Consider the following 24,583-nt stretch of genomic DNA (forward strand, 5'->3'; position numbering starts at 1 on the left):
AGGAAGCCACATTCTGGTCCCGCTAAAGTCAATGGCAGGAGTTCCCACTGATTTCAGAGAGACCAGGAGCTGACTGTTTATGTATAGATATTATTTTTTCAATAAAAGCAGGTGAAGCTAATTGAAAAAAACTTGGGCAGCTCACATAGTTGCTGGTTCTCATATGCCACAAGTATTTTACTATTTGGTTTGTGTCCATTTCTCATAATAAATTTGAATCAGACATTTATTATTCAGCTTGCTAGTAGGATCTTTGGAAAAGAAACTGTTATGCAAAATAAATCACCAAGTTCTGTCTAAAACTATTTTCTTAATGATTTCATGTTTTTAGTTAGACTTGTTGTATACTGTGTAATGTAATAGGAAATAGCATACATCAAAGAAGCAGCCTCAATTTTCCTCAAGTGATTATGTGTTTAGTTTCTGTGATTCATATAGGATTCACATATGGTTTACTTGATTATGATTATTTATTGTAACTTCGATTGCTTGGAGAAACTTCAGGAGAATATTTATTCTCTGTTGAAGTCACCATCTCAACAGAAAGATTTAACTGAAACTGGAAAAGCCATTGCAGCCCTACTAGTTTCTGCTGGAAAAATTTATCTTCTTTTTTCTCTTTCCCTTTCCCTACTATTATTTACCCAGATAAAGAGCCTGTATATTTTCATAGTGGTGACTTGTTCCTTCCTGAGCTCTCTGGAGGGAAATCTCAAGCGCTGGAGTTTCAGAGTTATCAGCTGTGCGCTGTGGTCTGTGACTCTCGGGCTGCTCGGATCTCGAAGCCCTACGGGAAATCTTTTTTCTTCACCATGCGAATCTCTGGACATCTGATCTTACTGCGTGCCCGCTCTCATTCTTGACACTCAGAACAGTTCACAGGGAAGGCATTAGTGATCAGGTGAGCTGACCTAAATAATTTGTTTAGTTTAACTCAGTTTGGCTGGAAATAAAGTCCCAGCCAGCAACTGAACCAGGGGTGGAACCTTCCTCCAATCCAGAAGTTTACAACAATTGTTATTTTAGTCCTTTTTACTGACACAGATGAGATTGTTTGACTTATATTTTAAGAAATGTTTTCAGAGAAAAAGCACTATATATAAATGAAATATATTATTATTACTATTACAGGGTTCTCCATAGCTTTTATAGTTCATAGGCTGTCAGCATTTTCTTTAGAAAGCCTGTATTTTATGTGTCTACAGTTTGGCCTTGAAGTTGTCCTCAGAGTTAAAAGTTGAAATACTAGAAACAAGCTCAAAGCAAAGTTGTTCCCCTCTCCCTCTTTCTCATAAAACCAGCTCTTTAGTAACCTTTACATCAGAAAGATTCAGATAAATAAATGACATTGTTGGCTTCAGGCTTTGTCATGATCTAAAAGAAAAAAACCTGACAACAAAAAACCCACCACCCACAGCCAACCAACAAACAAGACCTAAAAGCATTATTGCTCCTTTATTTTAATGAAAGTCTCTGGACACCATCACCGCAGTGGGACTGATCTTGTAGTTTACATGGGTGGGTCTGATTCTCTTGCCACCAAAGCCAGTGACTGAACTCCCTACACTAGAAGAGAAAAAAAGCTCGGGTAAAGCAGTAGGGTAGCAGTTAGGGGAAATGTGTAAAAAGAAAAATGACACATTATGTCTTTAGAAATGTATGTGATAAAAATGCCTGCAGGCTGTTTCGTTTATATGCTATGGGGAACCATGTTGAGCAGTTATGTTGTCAACTTTGGATTGTGACAATGTATACCTCAGATACGTGCTCTGAGGAAAGATTTAGTATGATTGAATTTAATAATTTGCTGCATTATATATAGGCTGAAAAAGCAAAAGAATATAACCCAGAAGAGGAATATCAAAATGTTTTGAAAATGTCATAGTATTTTTACTCAAAATTAGGGGACAATTTTTTATTAGTGAGTGATTTCTTGGGGGAAATGGTATAGAAAATTAGGAATTTTCAGTATTTTAGTTTATAGAATTTAATACTATTTTTATTTTTCCAAACACATATTGAACCAAAAGTAGAAAAGCCAAACAAAATTGAAACACTCCCCCAACATCCAAACGAAATGTAGAGAGGAGTATTTGTTTCATGTAAAATTTCAGGAAAAGTAAGAAACAATTCTTCATGAATCTTGAGGAGTTTTCTGTCCAATGGATGAACTTGGAAATGGGTAATTGCACACCACAAAAGAGTTTGATGGACAGGTATACATGCAATTTTCTTTTTCTTTGTTGTGTGTGTATGAGAAAGCTGTCCAAATCTCACCAATAGATAATTTTATATTTCATCAGGCTTCTGACTGTTTGTGCACTGAACATTAGTAGCTATGGCTCTCTTTTGGATGTGATCCCTTTTACTATCAGATAAACTGGAGTCTAATTTAATCTAATCGGAGAGTGTTTGTTCTGTGAACAGAATGTATTTTCTGAGACTCTTTCTTTCCTGTGTTCATCCATGTGTTTGCATAATTTCCACCCACAGTCAAAATACTGCTGGCATGGTCCAGAGGATGTATTTTAGTTGCAGCTGTGTGCTGTGCCCAAACACATTATGTGTTTCGGCTTGAGAACAGAGTAAAAAGAGCACTATAGACATATGAAGTTAGAATTAGGTTCCAATAGTTCTGTTTGAATAATATCCACTCTGTTTCAGCCTAACATGGAAGTATTCTCTGAAAGAAATTTTTGTGACCTTGAGGAGTATGGGGAAACAATATTTTTCTTTTTTTCTTTTGTTTTCATGAAATGGCCCTCTAAGAAAAGTACATTTAAAATCCACAAACAACGAACAAGATAAAATAAGGTTTTTTTTTTAAAGGAAAGAAAACTATAAATGTTACAATCAAGATTAATAGAAAAAAACCCCACTGCTTTTAATTGTGGGAAATCTGCGTACATTAGTTTTCTGAGGATATTTTAAACTTTGCCTCAGCCCTCAGCATGCCAGCAAACTGCTTTATATAGCTTGTGTCAGAGGAGCTGTGTTAGTAATTGATGCTGGGGAACTGGAGACTGCCATATCAGAGTCTCATGATTGCTACGTTTGCTGGCCTGTGTGCATTATTAACGGTTGGATAGCAGTCCCCTGGTGTAGCATGCATTAAAGACTGCTTGTGTTAATTACTAGGAAGAAGTAGGCAAAAGTAGATATTTGGGATGTCATTTTTTTGTCAGCTGAAGTTGATGAATCCAAGTCTAGCGAGTGCTGTAACCTATAATATCCATGTACCACATAGTTGTATGCTGTAATTTGCACAACGTATATAGCCATCTACAGTAATTTTATTACATGGGCTATGTTGCTATGTATGCTTTAATTTATCTTTAGATTTTTCAGTATTTTACCACGCTCCCACTGAGGCAGAGGGAACACTAGGCACCCAGTGAAAAGAACAGAGAGAAGCTCCATGTTCCAATTCTTCAGTGTGTGGTTGATAAAAAGATGCAATCTAGCTGCAATCTGATTTATATACAATACATCAAGGATGAGAGTAAATTACTGCTGTCTGGGCAGCCCAAGGCTGGAATTAGTTTCATTGTTCCTTCTATTATATTAAAAAATAATGTGATTGTTGTTATAATTTCAGTCCTTGAGGACAGGGAAGAAAGAGGAGCTAAAACCGCTACAAGTGGTGTGTGGATTTAGGGAGAAATAGTATTTTAATAACCTCGATTCTTCAAGCGTAAGACAGGCGTCTGCAATACAGATTATATCTAATAACCCTCAATAGTGCATCAAATAGCTACTCAGTACACCTGAATGTTTACATTTTTGCCTTCAGATGTCTTTGCATGTATTTTATCTTTTTGTCTTCTCATGCAAGTTCTTGTGATAATTATGTTGCATCTTTTAAATACCCTCACTAACAGCAAACAAGAAGGTCCTTAGTGGTGCAGACCAAAGGACATGCATAATTGTGATGCCTGAGTAGCCCCTTCCTTTCTTTGGTATACTCAAGGGGGAATGATACTCATATCTTTATGTGATGTAGGATCGGTTCTAGCTTTCTATTCTGTGATGTGCAACACCTAAACTCAGTGAAGATGGCTGAAACGTTCTCCAGCAAGACTGCAAATTCCTCTTCACAGAAAAGTAGATTGTTCTGTTGGGAAAAGGATACAAGTGGATCCCATGGTAGAGATTAAAGAATGAGGAGGGCCATTGCGTACAGCAATCACTTTTCTGCCCTGAACATTCCCTTACCCGAGTTGCTCCTTTGAATACAGCAGCTCACATTCATAAGCATTAGGGCAACATTTATCTGGGTCAGTTGAACCCAAAATACTAGAAAATAGTACAATCTGGAAAAACGGGGGGAAAAAAAAGTAAAATGTGCCTTCAAAGTGGGCCCCACCTGTGTGCTGGAAAGGGCTCTGGTGCTGGAAAGCTCTTGCTGGGCTTCCAGTAACGAAATCAGGCAGAATCTGAAGTCTTTGAGGGTGCTAATGAAGAATTTTGCTGGACGTATAATGGAGACAGTGATCTAAATCTCCTGTAAATCCAAAGAAATACTGTCACTGGCTAAAATGGGTGTGGGACCAGGCCATTCTGTAATGATGCCCGCTTTGTAGTCAGATTAGGTTGGACATACAGACACTTGTTGATTTATGTTACAGCTCAGTCTCAGTTACAGCTGCGCTCATCCTGAAGCTTCCTATAGGTCCAGTGCAAGATGAATAGATAGGTCTGTTTATAAACTTGCATTAAAACTCCTTGCATTAAAAAGTTATACTGAACCTCCTTAATGACCAGACTGTTAAAAGCTGCCTTTATGGGTAGCAGACGTTAAAGGTTAGATATTCCTGAAACATACTGGTTCATCTGAGACATTGGATGTGGCCTTTTGATTTTATTGCTCTTCCTGCTCTACTGAGGTTGAATGTGGAACGAACTAGGAGAGTTTGCCAAGGCAAATAAGAGAAATAGGAACAAAAATCAATATTTTGCTGGTGTGAAATAAGCAGAAATGAATCGCTACTGTGTAAAAAAGAAATGAGGCCTGCTGTGTTGCTGAAGTCCTGATACAAGTGCTAAGAAGATTCTCTGAACTACGCTTTGCCCTCCACTATGTGCAGTGGGTGCATCCTACCGAAAATGCACCTAACAGGTACTGGGTAGCACCAGAAGTAGTTGACTGTTCTGCAGACAGTTTGAAGGGGCATAAGTGATAGTCCTGTTGGTAAATAACATTTCAGATGGAGTTTTGCTACTTTTGGAAGTTGTATTTTTCTTTCATTCCTTTCACATGAAGTACTCTGAGACAGATAACAAACTTGTACCCATGGCTGAGTCCAAGAGGAAGAAAGAAGTGTGGTTTTCCTTCCCTATTCCCGTCTTTCCATCCTCTTCCCCAGGCTCTTCTGCTTTTTGATTCTGTGTAACACAAGACCATAATGAAAAGCTGGCCATAAACTGGAAGATTGCATTTAAATTATACTCCTTTTCTTTGTATTGAGGCCCAAGGCTGTTTCACTCTGGTGCTTTAAACTTCTGATTTATTAGTGGGCACAACCTGGGCTATTCCCTACAGTGATCATGGTCCCCACTAGGTAAACGGGAGCCTTATGGTGCAGTTTTATGAGAGTGCTTGTGTGATGTTCCCATTAACTGCATCAAAGCCTTTTGTGTGCAGGGCAGTCCAAGAATTCCAGTGACAGCATTGATACCCCAATAACTTACTGTGCTGAATAGGATCTAAATACATCTCCAGGAAATCTTCATGTTTTTTCTCTTTCTACTATTCTCCATTTTTAGAAATACTCAATTTGGAATTACTTACCACAAGAGTTTGTGAAAGAGCCTCTCTTTCTTTGTAAGAAGTAACTTTGCATTTTTTTTAATGAACCACTTTTTAAGTATTCCTAAATAAGTAGTAGATGATATGAACATGGGATAGATATGCACATGTCATTTTTGGTTATGAGCGTAGTGAAAGTTCTTAAGTTCTAAGTAATGGTTGGAAAGACTCTCTTGACTTATTTGGACTGTGTATCACTCTGTGACAGGTTAAACCATCATCAGTTTATTAAAAAATATATTTATTTTTAAGGCTGTCAGCCACTTTATTAAAGAATTTATAAACTATAAAAAGGAGGTCTTAATTGGAAGTGTTGCCCCATTGGAAATATTCCCATGAACACTAGCAAGAATGTTTCCAAAAATAATGTGTTTAGCAAAAGAAACCTCCATGTTCCATGGCATAAAGCATCCCGAACTAGCACTCAGATGACACTGAAATAGTTATTGTAATGTTCTGAGACACTGTGTTCCTAAGACGGGACTGTCTTTCTTTTTAGTAACTCTTAATCACAGTGCAACAGGAATACTGTGCCTTGCACCTACTAAAGTCGCTGGAAGTTTCCCGACCAGATTCAGTGGGAACAGAACGTGTGCCTCTGAGCCCTATAAAACTACTGTAATGCAGCAGTTTGCTAAAGGTTTTTGATTTTTGGTTTGTAAATTTTCTTAAGTTCTAGAAAATTATCCTAGTAAATTAAATTGTGCAGTCAGCCATTTCTGTTTATGTATGACTACAGGTTTATTAGATCTAAAAGCATTTACCTATTTATGTAATATATTTTACTTGAAGAAAAAAATAAGAAAAGATGCCAAGTGATTTACAGCGTGCCTCTGTCACAGGAGCTTACTGGAATGTGGCACTCTGGTATGTTACTTAACTACTGGTCACTGCATCTTGTCAGGATGCTTAAAAATCCGGGTTACCACACAGTGACATTTCACTGAAGTGCAAGAAAGAGAAAGGAAAGGGGTGTAGCAGCATTTCCATTGAAGGGAGAATGTAAGATTTCTTATTCTTTGCCCATTTTAAATTGCCGTACTAAGCAATTGACAAGCAAGTTTGGAGATTTCGCAAAGCTCTAATGACCATAGCTGCATTCCTCAAACCATTAGCTCAGTTTCCAGAGGGACCCATTGCTGATTCAGGAATCACATGTTAAAACTGAGCTGCAGACAAACAGGACAAATTAGGAACTGAGCAATTACAGAGGTATTCAGATTTATGGCAGAAGATGCCTTTATGTGGCACTTTATGATATGCCCAGATTAATCAGCTGCCAGGCAGCAATACCTTATCGCCTGCGTGTTCCTCTTCTTGAGCTTGCTGCAGTGTGCTTTGGGTTTGCTTTGCCCCTGCTTCTGTACAGCTGCACACAACTCTTTTAGTCAAAAGTTCATGTAAACTTTTAGCTGAGGAAAAAGGGGAAAAGCTGGTGGTGTTTGCCAAGTGGTGAAAGACTGGAAGGTTGACTGTACCCATAATTTAAGACGTTCATCCTGGTTATCCTGAAAAAAAAAACCCCACCACATTATACTGAAAACTCAGAACTCCGTCTTCTCAGGAGTGCTGCATTTATTGTGCTTCTGAAAACACAGCCTTGAGGTTGTCTTTGCGTTGTTTCTGCAGCCCTGGTCCCTCTGCCAGCTCAGGCTCCCCGCGGGAGGAGGGTGCCTGGCGGATCCAGCGCTGCAGCCCCCTGACTCTGTCCTTGTGCAGCATCGCAGCCATAGCAGAGCCGGGGGCCCTGCCTTAAATTACAGTTGGCTATTTTTCTGTCACTGCTGTATCAGCAACAATATCTCTTATCTGCGTTATGTCTAGAGACTTACACAAAATTCCACTAACTTCCATTTTCTCATCTGAAAAACGAACTCAGTGGCTTAGTCTCATATTACTCAACTTTGTAGCTGGAGTTAATGGACCAGGCCTAATTCCAGACTGGTTCTCAATTCTTTGGATGTGGCTGATGCACAAATCAAATAGTTCTGGCACCCTGACACTTCCTGTGAATGAAAAATGACACTAAACTAAATAGTTGTGTGAATTTCATCCCCATTCATGCAGCAGACTAAAAGACAACTCATATTTGGCAGATGTGCAGAAAAGATTCAAATCAGAAGAAGAAAAATGTGAATGTTCTCGAGAGAGGGTTTTTTTCCACAATGAAGAAAAAAAAAAAAGCAATGGAAACCCATGAGTTTAATCCTAGAAAGACCTAGCTAGTAGAATATAATATCTTAATGGTATGTTAAGGTCTAAGAATCAGTCTTGCAAGAGGGAGTGTTACGTCTCTCTGCTGCCCCAGAAGCATCACAGAAGAGTATTTTTGTCTCAAGATCAGGATTAACTTTAGACACAATTAGGTGCAGATCTGGGTTGTATGTGAACAGAGCAGTCCTGCTCCTGTCCTTGTCTCCCTTGCCATGGGTTCCTTGTCTCATTTATTGATTGTACTGCTTAAGACAGCAGCTGTAGCTTATTAATGCAATAGAAAAATTTCATTTTTTGTTGGGGATAATTTTTGTTTGGTTTCAGATAATTTTCACTCTGTGGCTGTATGTTAGAATTGGAACAAGTGAAGCAGTGGGCATGTATCTCACCACCTGGAGTTTGGGGAGACAGAAGTGAGGGGAAGAAAGCCCCCGGGTTCACCAGCTACTTAAGGAGGTATTCAGATGATCCATGGCTGTTACAGGGCAGATGTTGTAGTAGGAGTCTACTACAGGCCACCCAACCAGGACAGAGAGATGGACGAGGTATTTTATAGACACTTAGCTGAAATCTCACAATCGCTTGCCCTTGTTCTTGTGGGCGACTTTAACTTCCCAGACATCTGCTGGAAATACAACACGGCAGAACGAGACCAGTCCCGGAGATTCCTAGAATGTGTGGGAGACAACTTCCTGACACAGCTGATAAGTAAACCAACTAGAGAAGGTGCCCTGCTGGATCTCCTCTTTGTGAACAGAGAAGGGCTGGTGGACGACGTGGAGGTTGAAGGCCGACTAGGGCACAGTGATCGTGAAATAATAGAGTTCTTTATTTTTAGAGACGTCAGGAGAGAGCTAAGCAGGACTGACATCCTGGACTTCAGAAGGGCTGACTTTGTCTTGTTTAGGCACCTGCTTGAAAGGATCCCCTGGGAAACTGTCCTGAAGGGTACAGGGGCCCAGGAAGGCTGGGCGCTCTTTAAGGAAGTGTTAATGGCTCAGGAGCAGGCAGTCCCCAGGTGCTCTAAGAGAAGCTGACGCCAGAGAAGACCACCCTGGCTGAACAGGGAGCTTTGGCTGCAACTCAGGGAGAAAAGGAGAGTTTACGGCCTTTGGAAGAAGGGGCTAGCCACTCACAGTGATTACAGAGAGGCTGTGAGGCTGTGCAGGGTGGAAATCAGGAGGGCAAAAGCCCAACTGGAAATTAATTTGGCCTCTGCAATCAAGGATAACAAGAAAAGTTTCTATAAGTGTGTCAGTAGCAAAAGGAAGTCCAGGGAGAGTCTCCATCCCCTGCTAGATGCAGGAGGAAATATGGTAACAAGTGATGAGGAGAAGGCTGAGGTGCTTAATGCCTTCTTTGCCTCAGTCTGTAATAACAAGGTTAGTTGTATTGATGAAATCCAGCCTCCACAGCCAGAATACAGAGACTGAGAGAACAACCCCCCTGCAATCCAGGAGACAGTCAGTGACCTGCTGCATCACACAGACACACACCAGTCTATGGGACCAGACGGGATACACCCGAGGGTGCTGAAGGAGCTGGCTGGGTGCTCGCCAGGCCACGTTCTATAATTTCCCAGCAGTCCTGGCTGACTGGAGAGGTCCCGACTGATTGGAAATTGGCCAGTGTGACGCCCATCTATAAGAAGGGTTGGAAGGATGATCCGGGAAATTACAGGCCTGTCAGCTTGACTTCAGTGCCCGGGGAGCTGATGGAGCAGCTCATCCTGAGTACCATTGTACAACACATGCAGGACAGCCAGATGCTCAGGCCCAGTCAGCATGGGTTTGTGAAAGGCAGGTCCTGCCTGACAAACCTGATCTCCTTCTGTGACAGAGCGACCTGCTGATTGGATGAGGGAAAGGCTGTGCATGTTGTCTACCTTGACTTTAATAAGGCTTTTGACACCATTTCCCACAGCATTCTTCTGGTGAAACTGGCTGCTTGTGGCTTGGATGGGCACACGCTTTGCTGAGTAAAAAACTGGCTGGACGACCGAGCCCAGAGAGTTGTGGTGAACGGAGTTAAATCCAGCTGGCGGCCGGTCACGGGTGGTGTCCCCCAGGGCTGGGTGTTGGGGCCACTCCTGTTTAACATCTTTATTGATGATCTAGAGGAGGGGATCGAGTGCACCCTCAGTCAGTTTGCAGATGACACCCAGTTGGGTGGGAGTGTTGATCTGCTCGAGGGCAGGGAGGCTCTGCAGAGAGACCTGGACAGGCTGGAGCCATGGGCTGAGCCCAACTGGAGGAGTTTCACTAAGGCCAAATGCCGGGGGCTGCCCTTGGGCCACAACAACCCCCAGCAGCGCTACAAGCTTGGGGAGGAGTGGCTGGAGAGCTGCCAGTCAGAGAGGACCTGGGGGTGTTGATTGACAGCCGGCTGAACAGGAGCCAGCAGTGTGCCCGGGGGGCCAAGAAGGCCAATGGCATCCTGGCTTGTGTCAGGATTGGTGTAGCCAGCAGGGACAGGGAAGGGATCTTACCCCTGTACTCGGCACTGGTGAGGCCGCACCTTGATTCCAGTGTTCAGTTTTGGGCCCCTCACTACAGAAAGGACAAGGAGTTACTCGAGCATGTCCAGAGAAGGGCAACAGAGCTGGTGCAGGGTCTGGAATACATGTCCTGTGAGGAGCGGCTGATGGAACTGGGATTGTTTAGTCTGGAGAAGAGGAGGCTGAGGGGAGACCTCATCACCCTCTACAACTACCTGAGAGGAAGCTGCAGAGAGCTGGCTTTGAGCCTCTTTAGCCAAGTAGAAAGCAACAGGACAAGAGGGAATGGCCTCAAGTTGCCCCAGGGAAAGTTCAGACTAGATATCAGGAAGCATTTCTTTCCTGAAGGGGTTGTTAGGCATTGGAATGGGCTGCCCAGGGAGGTGGTGGAGTCGCCATCCCTGGAGGTGTTCAAGAGTAGGGTCGATTTGAAGCTTAAGGATATGCTGTAGGTGGGAACTGTGCCAGGAGAATGGTTGGAAGGGACCCTGGAGATCATCTAGTCCAACCATTCGCCTAGATGATTCTGTGATTCTGTGTTATCAGAAAATGCTGCAGTATGAGGCTGTGTGTGAACACAGGCTTCTACACTTGTCTCTGCAGACTTTACCTGGATTCCTACCTTGCAGAGCATAACAAGTTGCAGGAGTCATATTTTAGTCTGAGACATTACAGACTAAATAGGTAGGATAAGGAATGAGAAACAAAACACAGAAAGACAAGAAAGAACCTGCTAAAAGTCACACGGAGAAAGTGAATTTGGGAATAAAACCAATCTTCCTGGATCCAAGTGATTTTTTGATTACACAGAATAAACGTTCCCTTATCTCACCTAGCGGGCCCGAATATCTTGGCCCTAAGCAAGCATAATTTTTTGGTAATATTTTCCAGTCTGGTTACAACAGTCTTTATCATAGGACTGTGCGCTGTATCTTTCTGAAAGTCTTTGTCATGAGATATGGCATTGCAACTGGAATGTTTATTGTACTCTGTCATTATTTATACTCCATCGCTTCCATTGACTGCCTGTCCCACCCGCTCCCCGGAGATTAGCAGAGTCAGGGAAAGGATAAATGATGATTAGCAGCTAGTCAAGGGATGTAAGAGCTGAAAGGGTCAATATAAAACAAAGGCTGCCACATATAATTCACAAAGAATGTGAGGCATTGCTTTTCAGAGGCAACATTCACATAGCCAGGATTTTAATGAGAATGGAAAATGCTAACATATAAATCCAGTCCTAGAAAAAAATATTAGCAACAAATGTACTGAGTGGTAAATATTTTTATCATTAAGCCTGGTCCTCTGTTTCTGACATGAACTATTAAAAACTCCTCCTAAAGCTTTCATTAAATCACATCTTCAGAACACCCTTTAAAACATGGCCCTTTGGGAAGAAATGTTAGCAGAGATGACTCTACAAAGGTATGATGACAAATCAGCTGAATATCCAACAAAATCTTGGTTTTTTTCAAAGTGTGCCACACAGAGCTGATCAAACTCTTAGTAAAGCTGATGAAGGGACTTCCGACATCTGAAGAAGCTGGTATTTTCCTTCAGGAGTACAGTTTTATTCATATTAGCAAATCTATGTCATAAACCAGAGTTCCATTAATTTGCCTGCTGTGTGCAGCCAAAGCAAAAGGTTTTGTGTGCCTGTGCCTTGAAGTCCTCACTCCTTGGGTGCTCACTTAGGTCTTGCTGCTTTGCTGTCCCTCTATTCCTCCTCACCAAGGGTTGCTAAAGCCCTTGCTTATGCAGGTGTGTGTGTACATGGGAGACAGGACTGTGCTTCAGCTGGAGCCCTGAGTAAAGCCTTGCTGGCTTAACTGGGCTCCCAAAGGAGGCTCAGGGAACATTCCCCAGGAGCAGCAGCCCTGCCCCTTTGCCATATTCCTATTTCCATGGTGCCTTCTGTCTTTATCCTGCTTCATGGGGGATTTTTGGTCATATCAGACCTCTTGCATTCCCAGACTCCCAAAGTTGCTCATTTCCAGAAGCTAATTTTGTCCTTGGAGGCGAAGTGTAGGTCACTGGTGCCTTTATAAAGAAGATAAATGCATTATTTCCAATTATTGCATAAACAGTCCATTATTCCTGTTATTATCATGTAGAGTACATGAAATTTTAATGTTTCATTCCTCCAGGCTGCCAAAGTCCTTGTGCTTTTCAAAAATAAGGGCATAGACTTTGTTTGGTCTTTGAACAGGAAAATTAGGACATCTTTGCGCTTTTTCTTTTCGTCTACATAGAAAAAAAGTAGTACATATTGATTCCTCACTTGGAAATCTATCTTGGGCTAACTAGTATGTGTTCCTTGTGTGAAAAATTGCCTAAATCTAAAGCATCTTCCATAATAAATATGAGTGAATATTGATTGATTCCTCTTCTAATTACAACTTTCAGTCTTGTAGGAAACAGAGATGTTTGCCAATTCAGACTTCATTTGTGTTTTGGCAAAGAAGAATGTAAAATGGAAACCAAAAAGTGCTAGTGAGACTCGCCATTGCTGTTGGGTTTTGTAGCTTTGTGCTGGTTTTGAATTAGGTGCAACTTCTTGCTGGTGCTTGTTATCAGACCCCAGGCATATCTTGTTTGGGATATGGGTGATGTACTGTGGAAATCAGAGCAAACGCACTGGCTGCCTCCACGGGCAGTGTGGCACAACAGGCAGCATGCCTAACTCCTGTCCAGCTAGTGCTGAGTTTCCCCAATTTCTTGTTTCTGGCTTAAATTCTCTCTGCCCCAATAACATGAGGACTGCGAATCACAACTGCACTTTAAATGCTAAATCTGAGTGTCTTGAATGGTTCTCATCTGATGCAAATGTTTCTTCTCTTCTTTAAAAAAAGCCATCAGGAGGAAAAGTCTAAGCACTGTTTTGGAAACTGAGAATTGTGGAAATATTACCTAATAGGAAAAGTATTCTTAAAACTGATTCTACTCCGTGTATCCCTTTAGGGATTATGCTTTATGTCTGCCTTCTGGTCCCTGTCACCACTCTTGTCATTACCTAGATGTTTCCTGTTACAGAGCTCTGTACTTGGCCTGGATAGTTGTATGGCAAAGGGAAATATTTCTGCCTCTGTCAAAATACCACAGGTGTGTGTGGGGGAAGATTTGTTTACCTCTTTCATTATGGTTCATTTGGATTAGAAAATGTGTTTTAAATAGTCTTTTCAATATCAATTAGACTAGTTGTTTTCTTTAGTCGTACTTTCACATGACCTAAGAAAAATAGAGGAGCTTAAGAAAGGGTGTATAGAAGGAGCATCTGCTTCTTGTTTTAGAAAAGCAACACATTTTTAATATAATAATGCAGAGTAGCAGAAAAAGGCACAGTGAAAGGAAACAGAAAACCTTAACAAAGGACAGCATCACCTATTTCATTAAGCAGTTTTGGAAAGTTATCATGAACTTGTATCAGCATGACCATAAAATCTGCTTTATTATGCTGATTGTAAGGAGGGTGGGGAAAAGATGAAACATTTCATTCATCTATCCAAAAAAGCCTGTAGGCTTCTAGCAGCAAATGTGAATAGAATTTTGCAACGCTAGTGGATGGTTTGCACAACTTTATAGTATTTGATGTGACTTGCATTAAAAAATAGTGTTTTCAAAGAGCCTAGGAGTGCAGAAGCAGCATAAAGCAACACAGTCTTGGACCAGAGGAATGAACATGACAACCAGTTACATGAATAGCCAGCCTTGGCAAGTACTATCTCCCAAAATTACTTCCTGGAAGAACCAGGCCAAATGCCCAGGTCTGGGGTAGTTTTGTAGTTGTAGCTTTGCATCATCCATACTCAAAGATTACTTTCAGACTGGCCTAACTCATATGTGTTAAAACAGATCAGAGCATAAAAGACATAAATGAGATGTTGGTTAGGGGAGAATGGCCCCATGGGATTTGGTGTTCACAGTCTCTCAGCAATCTCCACTTCAGGCAGGTCTACCAATGAAAATAATTATAGATTTTTATTTGCCAGTCTGGAAAACTCTTCCTGAGGGCTGACAATCAAGCTGGGTTTCTTCTTCCGTCAGGTGTGAAGTTCTGGTAGCTCTGAGTGTGTGCCAGATGGGAGGGGAGATGGCAAGAGCAGAAAAGCTGTTCTGCAGGGCTTGCATTACATTAAAACAAAATAAGGTCTTTTAAGCAATGAGTAACTGCTTCAACACGGGCACCTTGAGTGAAATAACTTGCATTCTAAATTACCTGATTTGAATTAGACCTCTTTGGAGCCAGACTGCATTCATTAATTTTGAGGAGGTAATATCTAGTTGGAGGTTAAGCCCTGAGTCAGCTGGAGGCAATGTGGAGTGTCCCAATAAGTTTGATGACCCTGGCTCTGCGTAAACAATTCTATCAATAACACACAGGAAAGAAACTAGCTCTTGCTTGCTCTCATTTGAATTGACTTGCTAAAACTCAAAGAGGTGCAAAAACATGTCCTGGGTATTTCAGTATCAGTGACTTAACTTTGCACCCCTCAGTCCATCCCTAGGTGTCTAAATCACACGCGGGTTTAGAGGACTGTGTACATATAAATTTTTTTTCTTACATATGGCTATAACTACTTAACATATGAAAACCATCTGACTGCTGTATTGCTAATTATAATACTTAACCGACACTATTTTAAGGGAAAGAATATTAATATTTTCACTTTGTTATTCTTTGGAACAGAACTGTCCTTTAAGGAACATGAGAAATCGTTTTTTCACTTAAGCATTAAGACAGCTTTTCATACAGATCATGAGTCCAATCCTGTGTTTATTGGTGCTCACATAAGGAAAGGCTGCCATGCTGAGCCCCGTTTCTCACTGACTGGCATTTAGAATTTTTAAACATCTAATATTTACTGATGTAACTTGGTTGCTGCCCAAATTGAATTTCAAAGGTCCTTATCCTGCAGTTTCTATTTGTGCATGCCTTCCATTGAAGTCAGCTCCATGCATCTCTAATGAAAATGAACTTTCTTCTTTCTGTGGCTATTTTTCAACCTTTCTGTGCTTTCCATTTATTACCATGATTTACAACAATATTGTGAGTATTATTAATCCAAATTGCAGTCAATGGGAGTTTGGCATGGTTTTACGCTGCAGTATTGCATCTTAAATAGTTTTGGCTCCCAAGCTGAAGGGATTTGGCATGCAACTACTTGTCACTGCCCAGTGTTTACAAATACACACAAAACACTCATAGTGCCCATATGCACCCAGGCCAAAGAGAAAGAAAAAGGGAAGAAATATATTGTTACATATTTGAGATCTTTGAAACAGAGCATTGTATGAAAGCATAGCCCATAGAGGATATGAGGCTTAGTGGGGCTGAGCTACTCAGAAATTCCTGAGTCCAAGCCTCCGCACTTGACCCACCGATGCTGTGCTAACATCAGGAATGTAACTTCTGTGTTAGGGTGGGAATTTTTTAGCTGTAAAATTAAAGAAAAGCTATTTGGGAGTTGTGCATATGTGTTTTGGGAGATTATAATATTAATTTAAAGGTTGTAGCCAGTTTCCATTGCCAAAATTTCAGCTTTCCTTGAGCAGTTTGGAAAAATCAGACTTTTCTACAATTGAGCACCCAAAACCAAAGAGAAGAACTGTTACTCTTTGAATCCTGGTATGACATTGCACCTGGAGTACATTCAGCAATGACTCCCCCAGCTTTTGTAGATGCCATGGAGCCTATCTGTGCTATAAGCAGGTAGCTTGAAGTGGATCAAAGAGACAAGCTAAAAAAAGATGAGTGCAAGTAGTAGTCTCAGTTTTTGTAGACCATAAGCAACTGTTTTACAGATGCACAGTGCCTGACAGCCCACACTGAGATCTGCAAGTGGTCAGATGTTCTCTTGGAAGATGTTGGATGAAGCTCCTTGTTCAGTGCTATAAAAAGGATGGGATCCTGTTAAGAGGATGGTATTTTTATTTAAAAGGATGTGAACTTGCTAGTCTAAGAAAAATAGCAAAATCTTGTGATGCTGTACACATTCAGAAGCAATCAAATTATTTTTTTTTTACTATGCACAATAATTAAAAAAAAAAAAGCACCAAGACAATTTCCTCATCCATTCCCTCCTCCTTTTCTTTCTCTCTATATAAAAATGCTATTTGGTAGAGCAGCCAAGATATTTTTCAGTCTGTTGCTCATGGGTTTTTTCATTACTTGTTTTGTTCTCACACTGCGTGCCCAATACAGCAGCTGCTAAATGGAGAACTCTGAGAACTGGGGAAGGCTATCGGTGTAGCATTTGATTAACAATATTTTTGCAGGAAATTTTATACGTCAACTATTTTTAACCTCAGGCTAAGGAAGGATCAAACCCAATCCATATTCAATTACATATAGCAACCTTTTCTAAATTCTGATGCCTTTATTGCTTCTGATATTTCACTGTTGGTTTTTTTTCTTTTATATTGTTGTCTCTCAGAGTGATCCACCATTTGTGATATGGGATTTTTTATTTTATTTTTTTTTTTTATCTCTAAGATTGTACCATTAAGAAATGCATTCAGTGAGCTTACATGTTGACCCTGGGAGCCTACAGTGTTTTGTTTGTTGCTTCAGTAAGTGCGTATTGACATAGCTCTGTTGACAACAATGGAACAACTAAAGGTCTGGCTTTTATGCAAAACACATAAGCTAAATTCATTTTTGTACCATTTGTAACATTTTTTTAATTACATATGCTAGTTACATCTTAGGGTGAATCAACCAAACAGACTCCAAATTAAAATAGTTGGGTGATCTAAGTCCAAGGTCTGTTGCAATGCAGTTTTCTCACAGCTTGGAAGAAAACAGCCAAGATAGCCACTACAGAAATAGATGATTATTCTTTCTTTCTTTCTGTCTGTCTTTTCAGGGAATTGAGTAGATTAATGTACCTTAAAGTTTTAATTTTCTAGGTAATTAGGAGAAGCAGATCGTATAAGATGGAAAAGAAACCATGCGGCCCTGGATAGGTCACGCTAATAATCAGGATGTCACTGTGAGGACAAGAAATCCTTAAATTAGAAGCATCATTTTAGGCTCTAATCCATAAACCAGAATAAACACTGCTTTTGATTCCTACACCTGTAGGAATATTTTCGTGGGGCTGTGAACTACACAAAAGACACAAGCATACTGAGAAGAGGCTTGTCTTAGTGCCTTTTCTCACCATCTTCAAAATAACCCATGGTATTCTTGGAGGTTGAGAAGACAAGGCTTCAAAATCTCTGCATTAGACAAAATGCTGTATTTTGTAGAGACAAGTGAACACCAAATTGAATTTAACCGGATAAATTAGCTGCTTTGGATGAGAGGAAGTCCAACATCTTGGCCTTGGAGTTTAGATCAATGGCAGATCTGACCCACACATTTGTCCTTCATATTGGAGAAAAATATATGTTGAATTAGAAGGTGCACGCCCTCCTCCTTGGTGGCCACCACTACGTAGCTCAATATTTGCTTTTTAAATTCAGGGGAGGAGAGGAGAAACAAGCTAATCTCATAAAGGTTCACCCCACCCTCTGCTTGGCTTCTCTTCCTTGGCAAGCCTTCCCAGCAGCAGCTGGCTGACTGTATTCTGTGATTCTGTTCATGACATTTCCTGCAACTAGGTTTTCCTGAAGGTTTCCAGCAGTCCTTTCAGTCCCTCACCCCCCTTTTTTGGCCTCTTCACCCACTAACCGTGGCTTTGTGCCTAGTTCCCAGCAGTGTAAGTACCATATCCCCATCACACATCTGTGCACATCCTCTGTATGCTCTCAACACATACAATGAGTTTCTCTGGTTTACTTGCAAGTGTGACTAATTTACCGAGTCAGTGGTTAGTGTAAGGGATGATGAACAGCCATGATATAAACAGAGACAGTCCTCCCTCAGGATACCTGCCCCATCAAACAGACATAGAGTTTGCACTGTTTCACAGTCACAAGATGTTGCTTTCCTCTCTTAATGTAAATATTTTCTGAAGAAGCTTCATGGACCCCTTTCCGTGCAGAAGGACTGATATAAAAATCCTAGATTAGGGAGAACTGATGCACAGATCCTGGATTATTTAGCATGCTTTCCCTTTCCACACTACTGAAAACTGCATAAACTGTCCTTTTACAGGCTTTTATAAACACTCAAGGGACTTAATCTTTTAATGTAAAAGCCTGCTTGTATATTAAGCTCTCTGTTATCAATGTCATTAAATCAATATCCTCAGTGCTACAGGATCCAAGACACATATAAGCTGTCACACACAGTTTAACTTAAAAAATGCAGTATTGAGGTACAGTCAGTTCATTTTTCATAGATTAGAGAGTACTTTGATGTAGAGCTGTTGAAGATCAAAGAGGGTTTATTCCTCACTGCAGCCAGTTTCTGTTGGGGGGCTTTCTATTCTAATGATGGTTTTGTTGCAGAGTTTCAGTGAAGTCTGAGAAGATAGGGATTTTATGCAGTTATTATAAATGGCACCGAAAAACCTTGTGAGGCCTGTGTTATTTGTGTTAAAACATAGGACATATTCTTTAAGGGAAGTAAATAGGCAAATTGGTATGGACCCTTCTTGTATACATGCTATTTATCTTTTCTTCTGCCATGTGAATATGAATGCCATTCTGGACAGCTCAGAGACTGGGTAGCATCACTTAGTGTAGTTCTTTGTCTAATGAGTGACATCTGTGTTTAGAGTTAAAGATGGAGAAAAACAATAACTTGTCCCTTGCCAGAGGTACTTAATTGAGGGTAAAACATACATCTGGGATTTATTTGTGTAAAAAGATACACAACTGAAGTAGTATGTCTTCTTCCAATATGACCTTGTGGTGCCCTTTCCATTTAGTGTATTAAGAATCAAGATTTATCTAGAGATATCTCACAAATCAGAAATGACAGTTGTTGTACGATCTTAGCTGTTATTACAGCAGATCTTTCTCTCTCTCTCTCTCTCTCTTTTTTTTTTTTTTTTTTTTAGCCACTGTTTGTCTGTCACAGAAGTGAAGTAATTTGTAATACAAACTGACTATAGATTCTTTCAATTGCTTACTTCAGGAAAGCTATAGACATGATGGACATAACATTATACCGTGTAATGGGCAAACATTATGCTACATGCCCTTGCTGCTGGTAAAACAGAATGAACTCTACCAACAAAACTCTAAATTAGCTGAAGTTGCAGAAGGCAGTTTTCCAGCCGTGGGTTATTAGTCTTCTGCAGTTTCTGAACTAGGGCTCTTCAAGAATAGTCTGAGCAGCAATAAGTGGGATTAAGGGAAGGAAGCAGTTTCTGAAAGACGTTCCATATTTCATAGGTGGTTTGTGATTTGGAAGGTGTGCAGGACCGTGGCTGTTTTCAAAGGTGAGGCTCATGATGGGGCACTTTCTGAAAGGAAAGGGAAGTTCACAATTGATGGATCTAGCAGGGAACATGCCACTTTGATCCTGAAGCCTTGCATGGGGCCTTCATAGGACAGCCTGCGAGAGGGAAGGGCTTTCACAGATGAGGAAGGACTCCTCTGTATTAATGTCATGGTTTTACTACATCTGGAAAGAAAGTGGCATGAGCAGATTGTGGGTTATATCAGTGAGATATTTCCTCGTGATGAGGGATGTGAAACTGGTCCCATTATCACTTCCTAGTGTGGCACACTTGTGAGAGTGTGAGGTTTTACCATTTGCTTTGCTCCCCTCATGCAAGAAGGCTACAGGATGTCAGCAGAGTCAAAGGGGAAGATAGAGAACCTTGGCAGATAAGTGAGTCTTTCCTCTTCACAGAGCTCTGCTGCTGTGAGTACCTGATCTGCAATCTCTGCTCTTTCTAAGATGAAGGCTTAGGGAAAACAGGGTGAGTCAAGGAACTAGAAATTTTTTCTGGGAATGTTGCTCAAGCAGATAAGAATTCCATTTATGTTATCCAGAGATGTGAGTTAAGATGAAGTAAATGGTCTTATCTACAGCATAGCTACTTGAAATGTGTGGAAATCCAGTATGAATATGTGAATGTCTTGGGTTAGGCAGAAATGCTTTATTATCACTAGTAAGGAGGGAACTGTGCTACCTTGTGCCTGACACTCATTGCTGGGTTTGTGGGAGAGGAGAAGAAAAATTGCGTCAGGGACGACTTGTACTTGGTTGAGTTTCAGCATGATGAGGCAGTGGGTTTGTTTCCTTCTTTCTCTAAAACAAGGAAAGCAATACTCGGTTATCTTTCGGCTTGGCAGCAGAATTGTGTTGCAATAACCTGTGAGCTGTTAATTCACCAGTGAATTGTTTATGTTGAAGACTCTCATAATTAAAAAATTGCTTTAAGGTAGGATCTAACACAATGTGGACTTTGGAGATTTATGTATTAGAAAGGGTTGAACTGGTCCTGGAAATCCTCAGGTTGTATATTTTGTCTATAACAAACTATTCCTTCTCTCCAATATGATTTGTATAATTTTGTCATGAAACTGGGGTAACAGAGTGGAGGATGGGGTCTCAAAGCTTCCTGAATGGAGGAGATTGAGTTAGTGGCTAAGTCTGTTTATGGAAGATGGAAATTATGTCATTATAATGCTAAGGTGTGTTAAAATAAAATCTTGAATTACTGCATTGCTCTTTCAGTTTGATTGTATGTTTAAAAATAACCACTATTGTGGAAAGAAAATGTCTGCGAGTTGGTCATTGTAATGCCCATATTTCAATATTATTAATCCTAAAATGTGAGATTATTATTATGCAATGAGAACAAAACCCAACAAAACCAAATATATGTTGAAGAATGACGCCCCAATTCTGCAAAAATTAACACGTATATTTGTGTTTATATAATTCTGGTTTGCTATTTACTTAAATTGGACACAGATTTCTCACTTGAAGGGACATGACTTTAATCCCAGTGCATAAAATTAAGACTGAATGCCAGCCTTTGCGTTTGGAGTTTGTGTTAAAGCTACAAAGACTGACAAAATTTCCTTTCAGTTATGGTGTGTTAATCTAGAATAAGTCTATTGAAGTTATTATAGCAATGAGAATTTAAAGTAGTTGAATAGTGGAATTTAGTCCTTTTTAAACATTCCTTCAGGGTTCATATTTTCTTTCTTTCAGACTCCCAGACAATACAGCCAAGCACTAAATAAGAGTAACAGAGTTCATCTTTACTGTGCATTTCTGGACTATAGGTATGTTACATCATCTTTTCAAATTCTTGAACTTGGTTTAATTAAATTACCCTTAGTTTTTGATGCTATATATTACCTATATTCTTCTTGTTCTCTTTCATTCATGGAAATAGTTACAGAAATGTCGCCACTGGTTTGCAAAAATCACAATCTGATAGTGGCTTCTTACAAGAAATAGGAGATTTGTTATTCACAGACCCTCTGTTAGGTAGGTAACTGAGAGACTGAAAAATTTTGGAATCAAAACTGCAGACTGATACAAATCGTGCTTATCTTGGTTTATGACTGTGTCCACTTGGGCAGATGCTTGGATGTTTTAAAATGGCAAACCTCCAGCAGAGCCATTGTTTTCACTGGAGCTGTGCCTATGTCACAACATCACGTGAGATCAGTATTTCAGAGCTGTGAATTTTGGCCAATGCATGGAATGGAGAAATATTATGCCCTTGAATGCAAATTAGAATAAAAGGGAAATAAATATCACCTTAAATTTCACTCAGAAAATAGGAATTATGGAAAAACTGGCTATTTTTTTTTTTAGTTCTGAATGTATTTCGTCTGGGTTTGGTTTCCAAACATGCTGCTCTTACTGAATTAATTGAGAAAGAATACAAATACTGAATTTAGAATTTCATGGGGATTAACAGTTTTTGAGCTGTAACGGTATAAGCCTAATTGATGTAGCAATGGCCTGCAATGCTGTGATCCCTCCTATCCAGCATGCACATGGGAAGGTCACTGTAATTGTTTTATTGAAGGTTTTTTTTTTCAACTATGTTGAACTCTCCCAGCTGTTGGCAGTTACTCGTTGTTATGGTTACTCACAAATTACGATAAATTAGAAACAGATTTTACTGAAGTGAATTAATATGGTTTGAACGTTGTTCCTGTACTGTTTTCCACTGGGATTTGGGCCCTGGAGGCTTTGCCTCAGGATAGAAACTGAAATATGAAATCTGTCCTTCCAGATGAGTTTTGTTTGTGTCAGGATGGTCTTATTCCCTAGTGCATGGTAGTTAAGGAATAAGCAATTGGTTTCTGACCTATGACAGACTCTCTTTGAGAACTCAGGGAGGTCCCAAAAGACAGAGGAAAGGTGAGGTAATACCTATCTTTAAGACAAGCACCAAGAAAAACAGAGATCAATCAGTCTAGCTTCAGGACCCAGAATAATATCAGAAGTAATAAATGGGTAAGAAGCAGGCAGTTTGGGTGGATGAGCTACGGTGCCTGAGCCCCTGGAGCCCCCCAGATGTGTGGCCGTGGCTTCCATATCCCCCCTCCACTGCAGGGGTGTGATAGCACAGGGTTTCTGGGTTTCTCTGGCTCCAGGAAGAAGCAGACTCATGAGGGTCACTTTCCTGCACAACCCTGGGACCAGGCCACACCGTCATATCCTCAGCGGAGCAGGAGCTGCTCTTGCTGCCCGTGAAGATGAAGTGACAAAACCCAATTGATACGGATCGGTCACTAGAAATCGTGCTCAGTCACACTGAATTGCTGACTTTGACAGGATGAGTGGGACAGTGGATACGGGAGAGGCAGCAGATGTGATACGCTGACTTTTCTGACTTTTGCGAGATTATTGACTTGTCTGATACTATAGTTCTCAGAATATAGAAATTTGAGTCGAGGTGAAGTGATATAAAAGGGTTGCACAATGTAAATTAAAAATGTAGTTATCGTTCATTCGTTATAAGACTGGGAAGAAATCTCTAGAGACATTCCTGTAGGAATCTGATCCGGGCGCCGTTCCGGCCAATATTTTCCTTTACTATTTTCATGATGGAATTGAGAAGACACTAACAGTGTTTGTGGATGCTCCAGCCTGAGATGGCTTTCAAACCTTTTTATCTTGTACTGTGTAGTACAATGCATGTCAAATTAACCTCATAAAATGTGTTTTTATAGAGATTATGTTCCATTTTTGTGTGCTTTGCAGCAATGGAACTGGTGTTTGGTCTAATGAAGGTTGTGTGCGTGAGAGCGGGGACCTCAACTATTCAGTGTGTCTTTGTAACCACCTCACTAACTTCGCCATTCTGATGCAAGTGGTGCCTCTGAAGGTGAGATAAAGCAAAGGAGTAAATCCTTCTGTTAAAAATGAAGCATAAGTACATCAGTTGCATCCCCACACCTCGTCAGTAAGTGGTTGGAACTGGGCTCATTTTTGCTCAACTCAGATTTATTCCACATCTTGCTCTCTGGGATGATGTTTTAATACTTCTTGACTATATTTATTTTTTAAAACTTTTGGGAACTGAAATGGAGCGTGAAATGAAACACATCTGTGGTAGGTGGGAATTCTGTTTACTCTCACCCTTTTGGCATGATTTCTTAAAGTACTAGGCAGAAAAAGGACTAGAGGACATTGTACAGATGACCCTGGCTTTTATGATTTGTTTTCAAGACAGAGGCAGCTGAGATGTGACTGTTTAAGGGTTTTGGTAAGTAGACTTGAACATCCATGCATGAACTCCATGTGAAGCAAGCTCTGCTACCAGCTGGCCCCTACCATTCTGTGCCAGCTTTCCAAGTGCATCCCTGCTGCTGTTTCTTCACCTTGTTGCCAGGCAGGGACTTGTGTAGAAGGAGGATGAGAAAGAAAATGATGCTTTACAGTCGAGAGTGAACCCCTTATGTATAGTTTTCTCTATGTTTTGTTCCTTTGTCCAAAGAGTTATGAAGCAAGCCTCTTTCAGCTAGAATACGACACATTCCCTGTTTACCCAGGACTTTATGCTTGCTAGTCATACTCATCACTGGTTTCAGATGAAGCTTTTATGACAAATGCATTGCTGTACTCACTAGAAAGTTTTCTTCTTTTCATGATACCTTATGATGCCTTAAGATTTTTGCAGAGATGGAGCAGAATGTCTGCTCCTTACAAGTGAAGTGCTGGTTTGTGCCTGCTGAAGGATTCC

At 40.5% G+C, this 24,583-nt stretch overlaps 1 protein-coding gene across 2 annotated transcripts in view; it reads left to right on the forward strand.

Annotated features, from left to right (window-relative positions):
- The window catches only part of ADGRD1 (adhesion G protein-coupled receptor D1), a 159,931-nt gene that overhangs the window by 65,817 nt on the left and 69,531 nt on the right, over positions 1-24,583 (forward strand). For both annotated transcript variants that reach the window (XM_074921495.1, XM_074921496.1), the window contains 2 exons: positions 21,586-21,659; positions 23,602-23,725. In XM_074921495.1, coding sequence (XP_074777596.1) covers positions 21,586-21,659; positions 23,602-23,725 — 198 coding nt within the window. The remainder of the gene's footprint in view (positions 1-21,585; positions 21,660-23,601; positions 23,726-24,583) is intronic.

The sequence above is a fragment of the Athene noctua genome, chromosome 17 (genome assembly GCF_965140245.1).
Source record: "Athene noctua chromosome 17, bAthNoc1.hap1.1, whole genome shotgun sequence".
In the NCBI taxonomy this organism is placed as follows: domain Eukaryota; kingdom Metazoa; phylum Chordata; class Aves; order Strigiformes; family Strigidae; genus Athene; species Athene noctua.